This window comes from Lonchura striata, chromosome 6 (assembly GCF_046129695.1).
Source record: "Lonchura striata isolate bLonStr1 chromosome 6, bLonStr1.mat, whole genome shotgun sequence".
Lineage (NCBI taxonomy): Eukaryota > Metazoa > Chordata > Aves > Passeriformes > Estrildidae > Lonchura > Lonchura striata.
In genome coordinates, this window is record NC_134608.1 from 51,951,812 (window position 1) to 51,967,490 (window position 15,679).

General features: G+C 42.1%; 1 protein-coding gene across 4 annotated transcripts in view; it reads right to left on the reverse strand.

Annotated features, from left to right (window-relative positions):
- Window positions 1–15,273, reverse strand: part of SBF2 (SET binding factor 2) — a 230,214-nt gene extending 214,941 nt beyond the window's left edge. For all 4 annotated transcript variants that reach the window (XM_021529471.3, XM_021529473.3, XM_021529472.3 and 1 more), the window contains exon 1: window positions 15,070–15,273. In XM_021529471.3, the coding sequence (XP_021385146.2) occupies window positions 15,070–15,124 (55 nt within the window). In that variant the 5' untranslated portion in view covers window positions 15,125–15,273. The remainder of the gene's footprint in view (window positions 1–15,069) is intronic.
- Window positions 15,274–15,679: the final 406 nt, after the last annotated feature.

Genomic DNA, 15,679 nt, shown 5'->3' on the forward strand with positions numbered 1-15,679 from the left:
CACACCTCCCTTTCATCTGCCTCAGATCAAAACAATCCTCCTCAAATCTGAAATGTGTAAAGAAGGAATCCTCCTCGTAAGAGCCCTTCTGGCAGCCCCCGCAGGGACAGTGCTGCAGAGATAACACGCAACTCATTTCTCCAACTCCCTCGCTCTAGCCTTAAAGCCAGGCTTTATTTGTAGTCCCGTATCACACATCACTGCAAATTCCTCTTCCAGACCTTGCACAAGCCACCCACATCCCAACCCGACCTGTAAATATTACTTAGCAAATGCCAACATGCAAGATGTTAGCTCTGCAACTCGCTCTTTCCTGATCTACTTGCACTCCTCTGCAATAAGAAGCTGCTTTCACTTCCAAGTCCCTGTTCCCTCTCCCCCACCTTCACAGGATTCTTCCTCTACACTGCACACTTGGTCTCTAATAGACAATGTTTGTCATCTCTCAGTTCCTCTTCCATGGCCCTTTTCCATTCCTTATTGTTATTTAAAATACTGTTTTTCTATAATGTTTCCTGCCTCTAAGCATTTGCAGAGCCGCAGTCCTTTAATGAGAGGAACTGGAACATGGATGCACGCATGCTCACACCCCAGCAGGTATCATTCCTATGTATCACATCTCAGCAAACTTCCTTGCATCATACTTGATACAAAATTTGTCCAAACAGAATTTTGTGACTGGAAGGCCATCTCAACTGTCTACTACAACATTAATTTTCCCACAACTTCACAGCAGCTGCCACAGATCTTTGGGTAGTGAGATGCTCACTGAAAGTCCACACAGAATTTTAGACAGTACCCTCCTCACATGCACTAGTTTCTTTCAAAACCAGGCTTAGTTTCATTTAAAACAAGACTAAAAGGACAAAAAAATCAACACAAAGTTGATTTCAACCCATTCACTCAATCTTTTACAACAGATTTGTACTGTACATATTTTTTTGCATTGATTAAGGAAGTTTCAAAGCTTTTCTTCTACTCAACGCATAAGTATAAGAGATCATAAAGGATAAGGAAGCAAGCTTTCTCTTTTTTCACAGAACTAACCAGCTGCTAAGATTTGTTTATTTAAGTCTGCGTGCCACTGCTCACCTACAGATGATGGAGAGTGACAAGTCATTTGGGAGTTTCCCACCCTGTATATTTCCTGTGATTCCAGTAGGCTAAAACAATTAAATAATATTTTGATCTCAACAAAGCAAGATCTTTATACAACAGCTGTAAAAACGCACATTGACAATAAAAATTTCTGAGTGTATTCAACGTTTTCCTCATACAAAACACTTTCAGAACACAGATGATAAATGATGCTTTACAAAGAAGAATGATTCACATATCCCGGTAGGCCAAATATTTTGTCTGGACTGACTATAGACTAAAAACAGAGCAAAAAAACAAAGAGCTTCCAGTAAGCTGAGCATATCTTATGGCCCATATGTATTTAGTAAAAACCAGTTCTTTACTCACCTGCCTGAACGGTATCAATGCCAGCATTCAGGCTAGGTGCCAGGTAACCCCACACTGGTGTGTGCAAGCCAGGATTCTGAAGCAGTGCTCTCTCTCAAGAGAATTTGGCCCCGAGGGTTTAGGCACATTTGGCTCCACATTCTCCAGCACTCCATGAGCTGGGGATGTGCAGGGGAGGCGAGCAAGGCCCCACAGTTCTTGGCCTCCTGGCATGCCCGAGTTGCAGAACTGCTGTGGCACCATCCACACGCCCTGCAGAGCCCACTGACAGCCCTGCAGGAGCACTTACCTGGGCAGCACCCTGGAACAGAGCCCGAGTGGCTTCCAGGTCAAAATAACAGCAGCTCCTATTAACAGGGGGTCCCATAAACACCCACAGAAAGCAATTCCACCCCTGCCTGCTTGACTGACCCCAGATGAAAGGAATCCATGCCAGTGATCACGTTGACACAGGGGCAAACAGCAGCACACTGCCACAGCAGCCACCATCACCTCCTGATGTCATCCTGCTCAACTCCTGCACGACAAACTTTGTTCTTCACAGCTGCACACAAGCTCCAAACAACATGTTTTGCTTCCAAACAGAGAACAAAAAGCAAGGGGCTACTTCAAACAGGCAATCAAAATGAACAGCATTGTTTGGAACACCCTCAGCTGTCCCAAGTTAAACACTATTTGTTTGTGTTCTGGCTCGCAAAGGTTAACAGTATTTCATTCCCCCCCTTGCCCACAGAACCCAGCTGCCACCGTGACTTAAATTAAGTGGGCATCAACACAAAGAATGTGAATTCTTAAAAATTATGCTGTATGCAAATTTCTTTTAAATCCACAGACACAAACTTTGAAACATCACAAGTGTTACTGTGTATACTCTAGCAGTCTTCCCTAAAGCTGAACTGTGCATAATGTGAATTGCATTTTGCTCACATAGCACAGAATACTTCACCTGATCTCCACATACAGCTAAACAAGTACTGCAAATGCAGGTAAATACTTACTTGATTGGAAAAAGACCCCAGAAAATCAAACAGGAAGGCACAAAATAAATATAAATGTGTAAATGTGCAGAATTATTATGGTATTTTGGGGGTTTTGAGAATTCTCTTAAAACCATAATGTGAGAATAAAGTATGGTTCTGTGCTTGTGCTAAATCACCTATTTCCTTACTGCCATCTCCTGCCCCATAAATAAGCTACACTGCCAAGATTTTGCACATCCAAATGCACTTCCAGTGCATGCACCATTAGCAGCAAAAATAGTAAAAAAATAGTAAAATTTTTAAACTCCTCAATACATATTTTGCAATTGCAAGAAACTGAAGGAACTGGTGGTCTGAAATGAGAGCACAAAGAAAGCAGAGTCAAATCCATGTCCTAGAAAACAATTAAATGCCACTTGACTATGAGCCCGTAATTAATTAATACAACATAACCTCTCCCTTCTGAGGCTGTGGCAGGCCCAGAATCTTAACTGGAGCGTATTATAATGTGTCTGCCACAAAAGCAGGCAAATATTCTCCTAAGTGACAGTAAACAGTCTTCTCACAAGTAAAACAGCTCCTTGCAGAGAGGTTTCCTACAGAAACGTCTGTGTGACAAATGGCCTTCAACCCAAATAAATAAATACACAGTGACCCTGATCTGAAGAAATTTAGTATTCAAGACACCCTGTTCCTTGTCTGTAGCAGCACTACCAGGACCATTCCAGACAAAAGACCAAAAAGTGCAGAAATACGTCACTAGTTCTGTTGTTTAGGAAATAATTGGCTAACTCGTTTCTCAAAGTCCCTGACTCTTAAAGTATCACCCTACTTAAATGCACCCCAAACAACCCAAATTTTAGTATGCCTGGGGACATCTACTGAATGTGCTTTCTGCAAATTTATTCACTACACACACTCAATCATTTTTACAGTAGCAACAATTTTATCTCCCAGACATGATATGTGAGTCATTGTGGGGTCCAATGCCTGGTTTTTGGTTTGAAGTGGGTTTTGGTTTGGTTTTGATTGAAGTTGCTGCAGGCTGAAACACAGAACACAACTGCACCTGTTCTTTTAATATACAAGCATAAATATACAAAAATATTTATAGATATAGATATAGATATATAAATTATTTATTTTCTGAAAATGAAAATAAACAGAGTAGAGGAGAAGGGACCCAGCAATTCCCGCTGGTCCTGTCCAGCCTTTAGGGTCTGGGTCACAGAAAGCAGGACTGAGTGGGACCTCTGGGATTCACCCAACCTATTCCTGATCCTAAGCTGCAAGTCCCAATACCACAGTGGTTTTGGGTGGACTTTTTCACAATTCCACAATGTTTATTTCTGAGTTTACTGATGCCATACCAGACTTTAAGCTGAAGTGTTACAGAAAATTGTCCCAAAAAATTCCAAGAACTTTTCAATAAGTGACAACAGTTAAATTAGAGACCATTGCTATGAATTCTTTCTCACCACTAAATATACTTTGGCTTGTATTTACCAAAATTGCATTTCATCCAAAATTTGAACATTCTAGTCACTCAGTATCATGAGCTCTGTCTGAAGCTCTACACCACAAGCTTTACATTCAGCTATTCGGAATTACTTTAATTACTTTCTTTTCATCATCTGCAAGTCTCAAGCATTAAATATTCCACTTTCTCTTTGAATTGATATTTACAAGTTGAACAAAAAAAAAGGTCTGCAAAATTAATTTTGGGAGTCCATGCTACCAATTTTTACCAAGCACAGTGACCACTTGTACCCATTCTTTACCAGCAGGTCAAGAGAGGTGATTCTCTCCTTCTGCTCTGCTCTCCTGAGACTTTACCTGGAGTGCTCCACCACCTCTGGGGTCCCCAACAGAGGAAGGACAACCCAATCTAATGGAAGGTGTCCCTGCCCATGGAACCAAAGGATCATTAAGGTTCCTTCCAACCAAAACCATTCTATGATCCTTTAATCTATACATAACTCTCAAGACTCTTACCATTAAATCACGAACAGCTTAGATTCAGACATGAAAATTTGCTGCTAATTAAGTTTGGCAAGACCATGTTGACAAAATCCTTGGTCCATCTGCTGTGAAAACTGTAGAAAGCATATGGTGCTTTATACAACTACATTAAGATCATTGAAGTCCAAAGCTCCTCTTAGTAACCATCAAATGCAAAAGAAGAAAAAAAGATCCAGAGTTTTCATAAAACCATCAACCAAATCTAATAAAAAATACAATTTATATTTTGGTCTCTGTGAATCTATTTTCAAAGCTTTAAGAGAACAGTTAAGACTAGGTAGGGATTACATACCAGACTTAGGCAGTAAGTAATGAGAGTTTTCTACTGCTCATTTCTAGACTTTATATGGCGATTTTTAAACAGAACTGTATTCTGAGTTTTCTGCTTCAGTATTTTATTAGTAGTCATGACTTCTTTGTTTTCATATAAAACCTAAAACAAGAAGAATTACTGATTTTTAGGGAGTCAGTGAGGAGAAGGAGAGAAGAAGTTAGGGATAGGAAACAACTCAACTCACAGACTTTATTATAACTTTAAGAACACTGGCTTAGAATAAGCAGAACACACACAACTCAGTTACAAAGCAAAATAGGAGAGCCATGGGTTTTACTTTCCAGCATCCTATCCTTAACCATCACAACTTTGGGAAATGAAACATCTCCAAGGTCTTTTGGAAAGGACAGAAACAATGAGTTGCAGACCAGTTAAGGCCTTTCTTTAAAAAAATATTATTGTTATTATTACTTTTATCTGAATCTTACCTCTGGATTTTCTAACTTCAAATAATGGTAAGCATATTCTCAAGAAAACAACATATTATGAAAACAATAATCCTCTGAGTTAGGCCTCTCAAATCCTCCCTCACTGTAAAGAGCAACAATCCTCATTTTTATTAGAATTAAGTATGGATGTAAACTGCTACCTTCTGTCTTCTACTAGGCTATCAGGAAGAAGAGCAGCTCTGATTATCAAAAATTATGTCTAGAGACTAGACCAGGCAACCCCCATGTTCTTGAACTGCAGCTTTCCAAAAAAGGCTTTTACTAAAACACTGGCCACATTTTTGTAAATTAAAAAAAAATAATAATAAAGAAACCCATAAACAAGCACGTAAACAATTTTGTAGGAATGCAAAAACATCTTACAAGGTCAGAAAGGCACAAAGCATGTTTTCTGAGCTCTGTTCAAGACCACTCTCACAAAAAATGAGTGACAGTCTTGCCTCTCCCAAAAAGATGCCATGTGGAAAAGAGAACCAAATGATAAAAAACAGCCTCCACAAAATTATTTTGTCAAACACGTATGATCTCATCTCTTTTAATAATAAACACTATAAACAAAACATTTGGAAAACACGGTGCTGAAACAACAACCTCACAGAAGTGTCACAACCTGACCGGACGCCGTTTACTCGGTGGCAAACCCGGTATCATTATTTACACCCGCTCACCAAACAGGAAAGAGAATCTTTTGAAAGAAGAGTTTTGAATTCCAAATCGCAAACATGTGGCTCTCTATGGCTTTGTTTTCTTTTCAGTTGCCTGTAGCTGAAACAACACAGCCCCTTGCTTTGGCTGTGCTGCTGAAGTGCAGTGCCACCACAGCTGCAGGCTGAGGGGCTTTGGGATGCTCCAGCTCTTTCTGCTGCTTCCCTGCTGGAAAGAACCAACTCCTCGGAGCTGGAAAAGGGAACACACAGTGTCACTCCAAATCCAGGTGCCTCGCCTTAAAGCATGCTTACAGGCAGCTTGAGTCAAAACCTGTGAGTGGAGTAGCACAGAACTGGCACCAGTGTCTCAAATCACTGCTTCCAGCTAAAGGGCAAATCTGAGACTCCCACAGGTGTTCTCTTAACTCACTTCAGCAAAGTGGACCACAATTTATCACTGAAAAAGAAGCATTTCAGTTTTACTCACTATAAAATAACCAGGGAAGAAGCATTCCTCTGCAACACTTTGAACACTTGCATGGATTTCTGAACACAAACTAAATATTTATTATTAAAGAAAATATCCTTTTATTCTGTGTATATGCCTCATTATCTTATTTGTCCTGGAAATACCACTAAAAGCATCCATTCCAAACCTTGGACTTTCTACCACTGCTGAAACTTACTGATCATGAGAAGCTCATGCTAATTAGCTTCCTATTTCACAAAAGCAAGCAGCTCCTGAAAGGCATAAAATAAGAATAATTCAATAATTGCAATTCTAAGAGATTGGAGGGTGAATCTCAAAGGCAATGCTCAGGCAGCAGCTCTTTCCTCCCTTTACAGGAAATTCCAACTTGTTCCTCAGCTGCAGCTGGACACAACCTATGGCTCAGGCAGAGGCCCCAGGCTAAGATCCTTCACAAAAAGCAAATTCTGCCTGGCAGCCCATTGAACAAAATACACTGAAGGAAAAAACTCAGAGACTGAAGATTCTAAGAACTTGCAACCTAAAAGAGGAAGACTCTAAATAGGTTAAATTACCCAAAAAAATATGGCAGAAAATGTGGGTTAAAATCCATGTTTTAGAGAGGATTTAACATTGGTTTTATCACCAATTTTTCTTTGAAACTTTCTTTTAAAAATTCTACATTCTTAAAAAATTTCAAACCTACTACTTCTCTCTTCACTATAAGAAGAAAATGGAAATCCTCTTGTAAGTTCTACTAGAATGTTTTCTACTAAACCTAGATTAAAAATAGCATATACAAACAATATGGACCAGTAACAGCCCAGTCATCACACGAGCTTCATAAAACTACTATGTGTTTTTCTGGGAAAACAGATTTATTAAGAAGAAACAGCTCTGCAGGAACAAAGCATGTGGCTTTCTTCTATTTTTATGCAATTGCAATTTGCATGTTTATGAAAAGCAGTCTGTGTAACAGAATTAAAAAACGCTTTCCTATTTTTTTTAAAAAAGTACAGTATGCCCATTCAACAATATTTCAAGAATTAAAATTCCATTGCAGTTGAATTTATTACAAGATCACAATTTTGTCTTTTGAGCCTAGAGTATTTTGTTAGTCACACATACAGCATATTCTTACTGCCATTTAGAATTAGATTTACAGTCCAGAGAACAATAGTCACGAAAAAGGACAAGCGTCTGCATTTCTTCATCCAAAACAAAAATACACATGCTAAATGCACAAATTTAAACTGTGGAAGACTTCAACAACACACTAGTCAAGCTAAAAGGTTCCCTGGGCTTTAACTAGCGCAGTTACAACAAACTAAGAGACAAGAGTGTGATGTTTTTTAGATACACAAATAACTAACAGCTACAGGCATCACTAATGGTGCTGTCTGTAACTATTTTCAATTATTTTTCAACTTAAACTAAATGCATCATATAAAGTCTCAATGGTTGACATCTGTTTCTAGCTCTATTATTTCAGTAAAATTTCATACCAAATACTTTTTCTGCTTCCAAGAAATAAGACTGGGGAGAAAAGGATTTATTTTGACCTAAACTAAAATTCAACAAACTAACTTTTAGGCCCAAAATTCACAGAAGGGACAAAACCTGGCTTTGGTGCTTGTGTGATGAATTGGAATTTGTTTATTTAAATATGAAAACCATAAGCAACCAGACTGAGTGGCCAAGTGGTTTTCATCTCAGAAAACCACAGAGTAGATAAGGAGAGTTAAATGGATATTGAGAGCAAGAGAATGAAGGAGAAAGTGAGAGAGATGATAAGGCAGAGATTCTTTTGGAGTAAACCCAAAAGACAGAAAACATTCTAAAGTACCAGAATGTGTCAAATACAGTAAGCAGGAGGAGTGACCAATGTCTTATGAAGGGTTCCTAAACCACCAGGACATGCAGCCCACTCCAGAGTCTGACACCACTCCATACTCCTGCCAACACTGTCTACAGCAGCTGGCCAAAGGAGCTCAACAAAACCCAGAACCTTCCACAACTGAGGTCAAGGCTCCAGAAAGAAGAGTTGTCATCCCTTTTCACCCATGAGTATCTGAGAAATCCTCTGCCAGAATGTCTCATCTTCCTTCCAGCTGCTATTCCAGCAGACCCAACCCGACACTAACATTTAGAAAAGGTATTTTCTATCTTGCTGAAGATCAATCCAAGTATCAGATAATAGATTTTCTGGGGTTTTAAATCTGAGGAAACAACATATGAAGCATGGTAAAATGACATGATAAGGACGTTATTCCTACCTTCTACTTATCCCCCTTGAATTTCTTTCTGAGTGATTGATTTTGTAAGCCCAGTAACATTCCTTTGTCTCTTTTTATCCACTGAGGTCTCCCATGGTCCAATGGGGTTTTGCATGCAACTATCCTGAATTTGTATCCAGAATTATGACGAGCTTGTTTTTTCTTTATCTCAGCTTTCCTCCACAACAGCTACACACAACTCCAGATAATACTGTCACCAAGTGCTGGTTCTGGCTGCAGGAGTGACAGCCCGTCAGCCACATCCAGCTCAGTGGAAATTCTGTGGTTACTTTGACACCTTAAGCACAACACTACCAAAAAGGAAACAAAGAATTCAAGCTCTGTTCAATTATTGCATTTTTTCATAGTATTCATTTTGCAGAAGACTGAAAACTGAGAACTGTGAACATTAGAGACATGAAATCAGGATCTATCTAGTCACTAGCAGATCAGCAATAACCAGCATGTTCTTGGCTCAATGAGCAGGGATTTAGCTGCCAAATCCCAATCAACACTAATTGGATTGTCCTCGACTTCAGAACATACCACTGACACCACAGGAGTAATTTATTTCAACAAACACATATAAATGGAACACAATTCCCAAAACACCAAGCAAAAGAAAATTAATCTCATCAATACTGATAATTCTGTTGTTAGAAATAATTTTTTTCACTATAGAAGCAAGGAGTCTGAAATTCTCATGCTACTGCAAAGAGCAGTAAGAGGAGAGATGAACCAGAGGAAAAGCTCCTACTCACCAGTACATATTTCAGGATACAACTTTCACTGACAGCTATCGAGGCTGAATCTGCTGTTACACATTTTACAAATGATTCCACAGTGGCTGTGGTTCTCCTCTGTGAGCACCAGGAACTGGGGAGGTAGCTGCTACTTTAAATTGATGGCAGAGAACTACCACAGCAGCATAATTCCATTCCTCACTGTTACAAGACAAGACTGTTATGTTTGGGACATTGGACAAGTTAAATGTCAGTCTCATTGTCCCTCCACTGAAAAATATGATTGTGGTTATAGAAGGCCAGGGCTTACACATTATTCAGGCTTGCATAACAAACTGTTTTCCATGAACAGGCTGCAGGAAAAGTGTCTTTTTGTCAGATAATCCACGAAGTTAATCCAGGACAGAACAGGGAAGAGAGAGTTCCTTGACTGCAATGTAGTCACAAAGATAGGAAATGCTACTTCCCTGAACATAATCTTTGTCCTCATATTTCAGAACAAATAAAGACAGCTTACAATGAAAAAAAAAAAAATCAGCCTCCAGGAATACTTCAGTTTAAAATGAAAGGCTGAAAAAGAAGTATTTTTATTGTTGTTGATATTATAATGGCAAGACTGAGTGAGTAAAGAGTCTAAAATCCAAGTTCTTTAGAAACGTTCATTACAGACGTGTAAGGGAAAGAAGATCTCCATAATCTCTGCTGATTTTAAGATTTCTCCAAAATGATAAATTCATAAACCAAAATCGAAATAATTTAGTCAACATTATGTACTAGAAGAAACTGCTTGAATATCTGTAGGAATACATGCTACCAAAAAATACTGGGGGTCCTCCAAGCAGACTTTCAAGAGAGCTTTATCTCACAAAAAAAACAAAACCAAACAAAGAAACAAAAACCACCACAATCAAAACAAACAAAACCATATGCAATGGAAATATTTTTTCCTCATTCTGTTTCAGTACAGTATTGTGGAATCTGCTGTATTTGAAAAGGAAAGCACAAGGAAGACATAATTTCATTGACTGATCAACTAATTTGTTGGCAAGTCCTTTGGGCTGCCATGCCCTACGCAGCCATAGCCACCTGCAGCCATCTCCTAGCAGCAGCCAGGCACACTCCTGCATGCTGCTCCACTTCCAGCACTACATCTGATGCTTCATCCCAGCTACAAAAATTCTCCTGCCATAATAAGGATTTAGTTTTTGTTGCTTTTTTAATCCCTTTGAGATTTCCCTGGATTGCATTTGAATCAAATTAAGCCACAGCACAGATAAGAAAGCCACTGAAGTAACAGCTTTATTCCTTTATTTTTCTACATTTTGTTTTACAGAGATTGCATGTCATGGCATCAAGCAATCATCCACTCCTTATACACACACTAGCTCAGTGGAATGCCCATCTGTGAATACACAGCAAATACACCAGAAAATCCTCATGATATTATATTCTTCGCAGGCAAAATCTCCTCACGGGAAAATAAACAAAAGAATCAGACAACTCCATTTAGAAATTTCTCCCACTCCATCAACAATCACTTGTCTTGTTTCAAAATCCTCTGAGATACAAAGCTATGTTACACAATAAAGGCTTCCCTGAAGAGGAGTTGATAAAAATCAGAACAGAAACAACCACAACAGAGCCTACACATGTTATACCAGCATTTATCAGTTGTGACAACAGCCAAATTAAACTGCTATACTGTTGCAAGCCTTCTGTCCTACACATTGCAACTGCACACAGAATCAAGAGCAAAGCACTTCTCTGTCCTCTTAGAGCAACCAAACCTCACAGAAAATATCTTGCTCCACCTCACAGGTTTTCTCCTTTAACTTCTGGGTACAAAACAGCATCCTACAGGAAAGCTGCTACAGGTGTATGGGATAATTAATCAAATCCAGTCTTTGGATCCCCTCTTCTTTATCCTTACCTTTCAGCTGCTGAGCTAAGGAAGACACAGCATGTTCTCTCTTTTACCTTTTCCAAGTATCACTGGATGTACATTCTAGGGATAAATTTATCATTAGGGCTTATACCAGCAAAGCAAAAAAAAAAAAAAAAAAAAAAAAAAAAAAAAAAAAAAAGGCATTTTCTCATGCCCTTCTGTGATCTTTACAAACATCTGTGTTCTTCCTAAATCCCATCCACATTCCATTATTCAGACATATTAAATGAGAATTTTTTGGTGAAGCACATCAAACACACTTCAAAACCCATGAAAAAAATAAAATGCATGAACAGTAATGCCTCCTGGGATTTCTCCTAGCTGTTGACCCAGAATGCCTACATTTGGTAGCACCTTTGCTCCTTTCAGAGACTTCTCTAAGTGCCTTTTGTAGCCAGTTATGTAACAGCTTTATACTGTGCTGATATGCTGGGGGGGAAATGTGGTTATCTACCTCAGCCAAGGTTCAGCTGAAGGCAAAATACACCAAGGTTGATTGCTTTACTCTGAAAAAGTGTCCCTGAAATCCTCCCTCATGCCTTCACTGTTAGAACAAAAAAAAAAAAAAAAAAAAAAAAAAAAAAAACCCACAAAAAAAAAAAAAAAGGAGTTTAGTAAAGCTGGGGGATTTATAAATCTGGTTTCTCCAACGCTGTCAGGACACTTAACACACACTGCTGCCAGCAGCTACTGCTGCTGCCGTTCTGAGCAGTGGCTCAGGACGGGATCTTAAAATACAAAACAGCCATCAAAACTATGATCAGCTCACTTTTATGGTGAGAAACACAGACCGAGCAACTCAAGTGGTAATACAGAGCAGTGTACCTGAAACACAGAAAAAGCTGGGTGAGTCAGGTCATCCTCAACAACACAAAGCCTTCCCAACTCCCAAGTGCCTGCAATTCCACTGACACTTGTCAACAGCAAAGCTCCTTCTCCTCCCGGGCAGAGCCTCTGTGCAACTTGCCAAGCACAAATGAACTGCCTGGCAGGCAAATGATCCAGGGACTCCCCTTGGTCTCCTTGGAGCAGGTAGGAGACTAAGGCACCTCACTAACACCTTTGTGCCCAAGGCTTTAGGACCATTTAGGCTGATCTAAATTCAGGGTGCATTGATCTGTCTGTCAGCACGTTCCTGACCCTCCTTCATGCCAATACTGGCATTCATCTGACATCCTGATGAGCCAACACTGTTTGAAAAATGGGCAGGAAAGTCATTCAAGGACAATGCAGCAACACAGGTAACACACCCAGCAAGAAAGGTCTTTTGGATGGGTCAGTATCCTAAAGTGAGCTGGATCCAAAAGAAGACTTAACACAATAGGAATGGCAGCTCTAGGGCTGCTGTAACATCAATTTACACAGGCCTAGACCAGAATAGGAATGGACTTTCAAAAGCTTGATTCCCAAAGGACACTCTCTGGTTTATTCAAGGACAGTAAAACTCTTCACTTCCCCCGAAGACTACGCTGGATAAAAACTTGTACCATCAGTAACAAAGTTGTTCCAAAACAAGAAAAATCGACCAATCTGCTCCTAAACTGCACTAACACTGCATTTTAGATATTTACAGCAAATGTTTTTTGAGTAAAGCCAGAAAATCAGCACCTTTACCACATTTTCAGGGGTAAGATATTGGCACATGTAAATCAATCCATAAAAGCAGTGAGAGGAGAGCCAGAAGACACAGTGGGGCTTTCCTGGGAGAGCAGTCACTACTATAAACACCCTTCCCTATAAACCACAAATGTTTATCACCCAAATGCTGCTGACACACAGGTTGGGGGGAAGGGTACAACATTTTTGTTTGCTTGTTTACACAAAGCTATTCCACAGATTATGCCTGGGAAAAAAAGGAAAAGGAAAACACTGCAAAATGTAATTACACTCAGCATTCAAATCAAGCACATTAAAACCAAGCCAGAAGGTAGATGCAGATGAAAAAAAATTAGAAAAAAAAGGAACATACTTAAAAATATAAAAGTTTCAAGGGTAGCTAGTCTATAATCCTAGAAATGTTTGTCCCTGCTTTTCATATAACAGGAAGCATAATAAGTGCATCAAAAAAACTAGTTTTTTAAGAAAAATAAAGGTCAGTACTCCATGTATGATGGGATTGCATGTGGGGGTAAAGGAATTTGGAAAACAATGCATGCCTAGTCTTCAATAGAATGTTGTTCCTTCAAGCATTTTTCTTACGAAGCATTAAAGTAGCAACAAGTAATTTAAATAATAGAGTCTAAACAATTACTTTCTGGGCATGACCTTTTTAAATTAAGGTTCAGAATTTATTTCTGAATCTGCTCAATTTCACCCATGCAAGCAATTCTACCAACCTTCATGAGACAATTTATGTATAGGAAGTTAAACACATATTTAAATGCCACAGATGAAGACATTTTACAGACATAAAGCTTTCCAATGCAATCTGTAATTTCACTTCACATACTCTGTCAGATTGATCATACCCTAAGCATCCTACTTGCTTTGTCTTCTTAAAAGCACATCTGGGTTTTCTGGTTGCTTGTTTTGATTTGGGTTCTCTTTACTTTGTCAGGGGAAATGTTCCAAACAGGAGAGAGACAAAAGGTCTTTATTTTTAAAATAAAATACTTCCTATTTCACACGGCTTGATTTTGACAGTACAATTAGGACAAACCTATTATCAAATGGAGTGGGAGAGGAAGCCAGGATGTAATTAATAGAATGATAATTGCAGAATAGTAAAATCCAAGACATCTTAGCAGAACTTTGTAAGATATTGCATCTTTAAACCCACAAATAAAATGATGTCTCTAAAAATTGTATTTCTTAAAAAAAAAAAAACATGATCTGAGTTTATTAGCTGCACTTTTCAAATGAACAGATATAGATGACACGCAATTGCTACTTCAAAGAATTACTCTGAGTAACAAACTTGAGTGTTGTTTGGTTTATGCATGGTCAAATAAATTAGGGAACATTCGACTGTTTAAAATATTGTTTATTAACAACATACATTCAAAGGATCGCTCTGAAATACGCAGCACAAACACAATCCAGTTGACGATCACTTCGTTTTCCAGTCAGTTTAAACACTCATTTGAGGTCTCTGCAGCAACAAAGCTGGTACCATAACGGAGAGTTACGTAACACAAACCACTCTCTCTCTGCCCACAAAACGCCAGCAGATAACACCACTTCCCTTTCCCCCCAGCAGGCAGGGCGCATCCCGAGGCTTTAGGAAGAGCACCCATTCCGTCCCCATTCGGCGTGCGGCGCTCCCCGGGGGCCGCGGCCCCGCTCAACAGGCGATGGGTGCGCAGCCAGACGGGGCAAAGCCGCCGCTCGCCGAGCGCAGCCTTTGTTCTGCCGGGGGGCGCGGCTGTCGCGCCGCGGCCGGCGGGACGCAGGTGGGGAGCGGCAGCCCCGGCGCTGCCCCGCGGCTCCGGCCGCCGGGCCCGGCACGGCCGCGGGCCCCGTTTGAACCTGCCCGCGCTCCCGGGAAGGAGCCGCAGCCGCTCCCGGCGGGCGGGGCTGCCCCGGCCGGTCGGTGCCGGAGCCCCGCCGCTTCCCCGTCGGGCAAGGGGGATTAACCCTTGGCTCGCCCCCTCCTCCCCCGGCCGGACGCGCGCCCCGTGCGCGCCGCAGTCTCCTCCTCCCGCGGCCCGGCCGGAGGCGGGCGGGGGCCGGGGCCGGGCAGGAGCGCGGGGAGCGGCCAGGCGCGGCGGGGCAGCGCTGCGCGCAGCCACACCTACCTGTCTTCTCGTGGTCATAGCCCACCACGATGAAGTAGTCGGCCAGCCTGGCCATGGCTGCGCGGGGCGCGGCTCGGCCTCACCACCCCAGCGGCTGCGGCGGCGGCTCGGGGCAGGCTCAGCATCCTCCGCTCCGCGCCCGCCGCAGGAGGAGCGGCACCACCTCAGCCATGTTGGAGGCGCGGGCACGCCGTGCGCCTGCGCGCCGCCCGGACCGCTCGCCGTGACCCCGGGGCTGGGCGGGGGCTGGGGCGGCCCGGCCCGGCCGTCCCGCAGTGCCGCTGCCCCGGCCCGACCGCCGTGCCGGGACGCCGCGCCGCCGCCGCGGCCTCCCTGCGCAGCCCCCGCGGGCGGGGAGGGCCCGGCGGGGGAGGTCCGCGCCCCGCCCGCGCGGGGCTTTGTCTCCCGGCAACCTCCCCCTGCGCGGCGGCCGCCCGGGGGCAGCGGGCGCGGGGCTCGTTCCCCTTACGACAGACGCTGGCGGCGGGTCGGAGCGCTCCGCGTGCCCGGGGAGACGCAAGCGTTTGAGCGGCGCTGCGCTCGCCGCTCCCGCGGGGAGCAGCCGGCGCCGGGCATCGCCCTCGCCGAGCCTCCGCGGAAATGGAAGCCG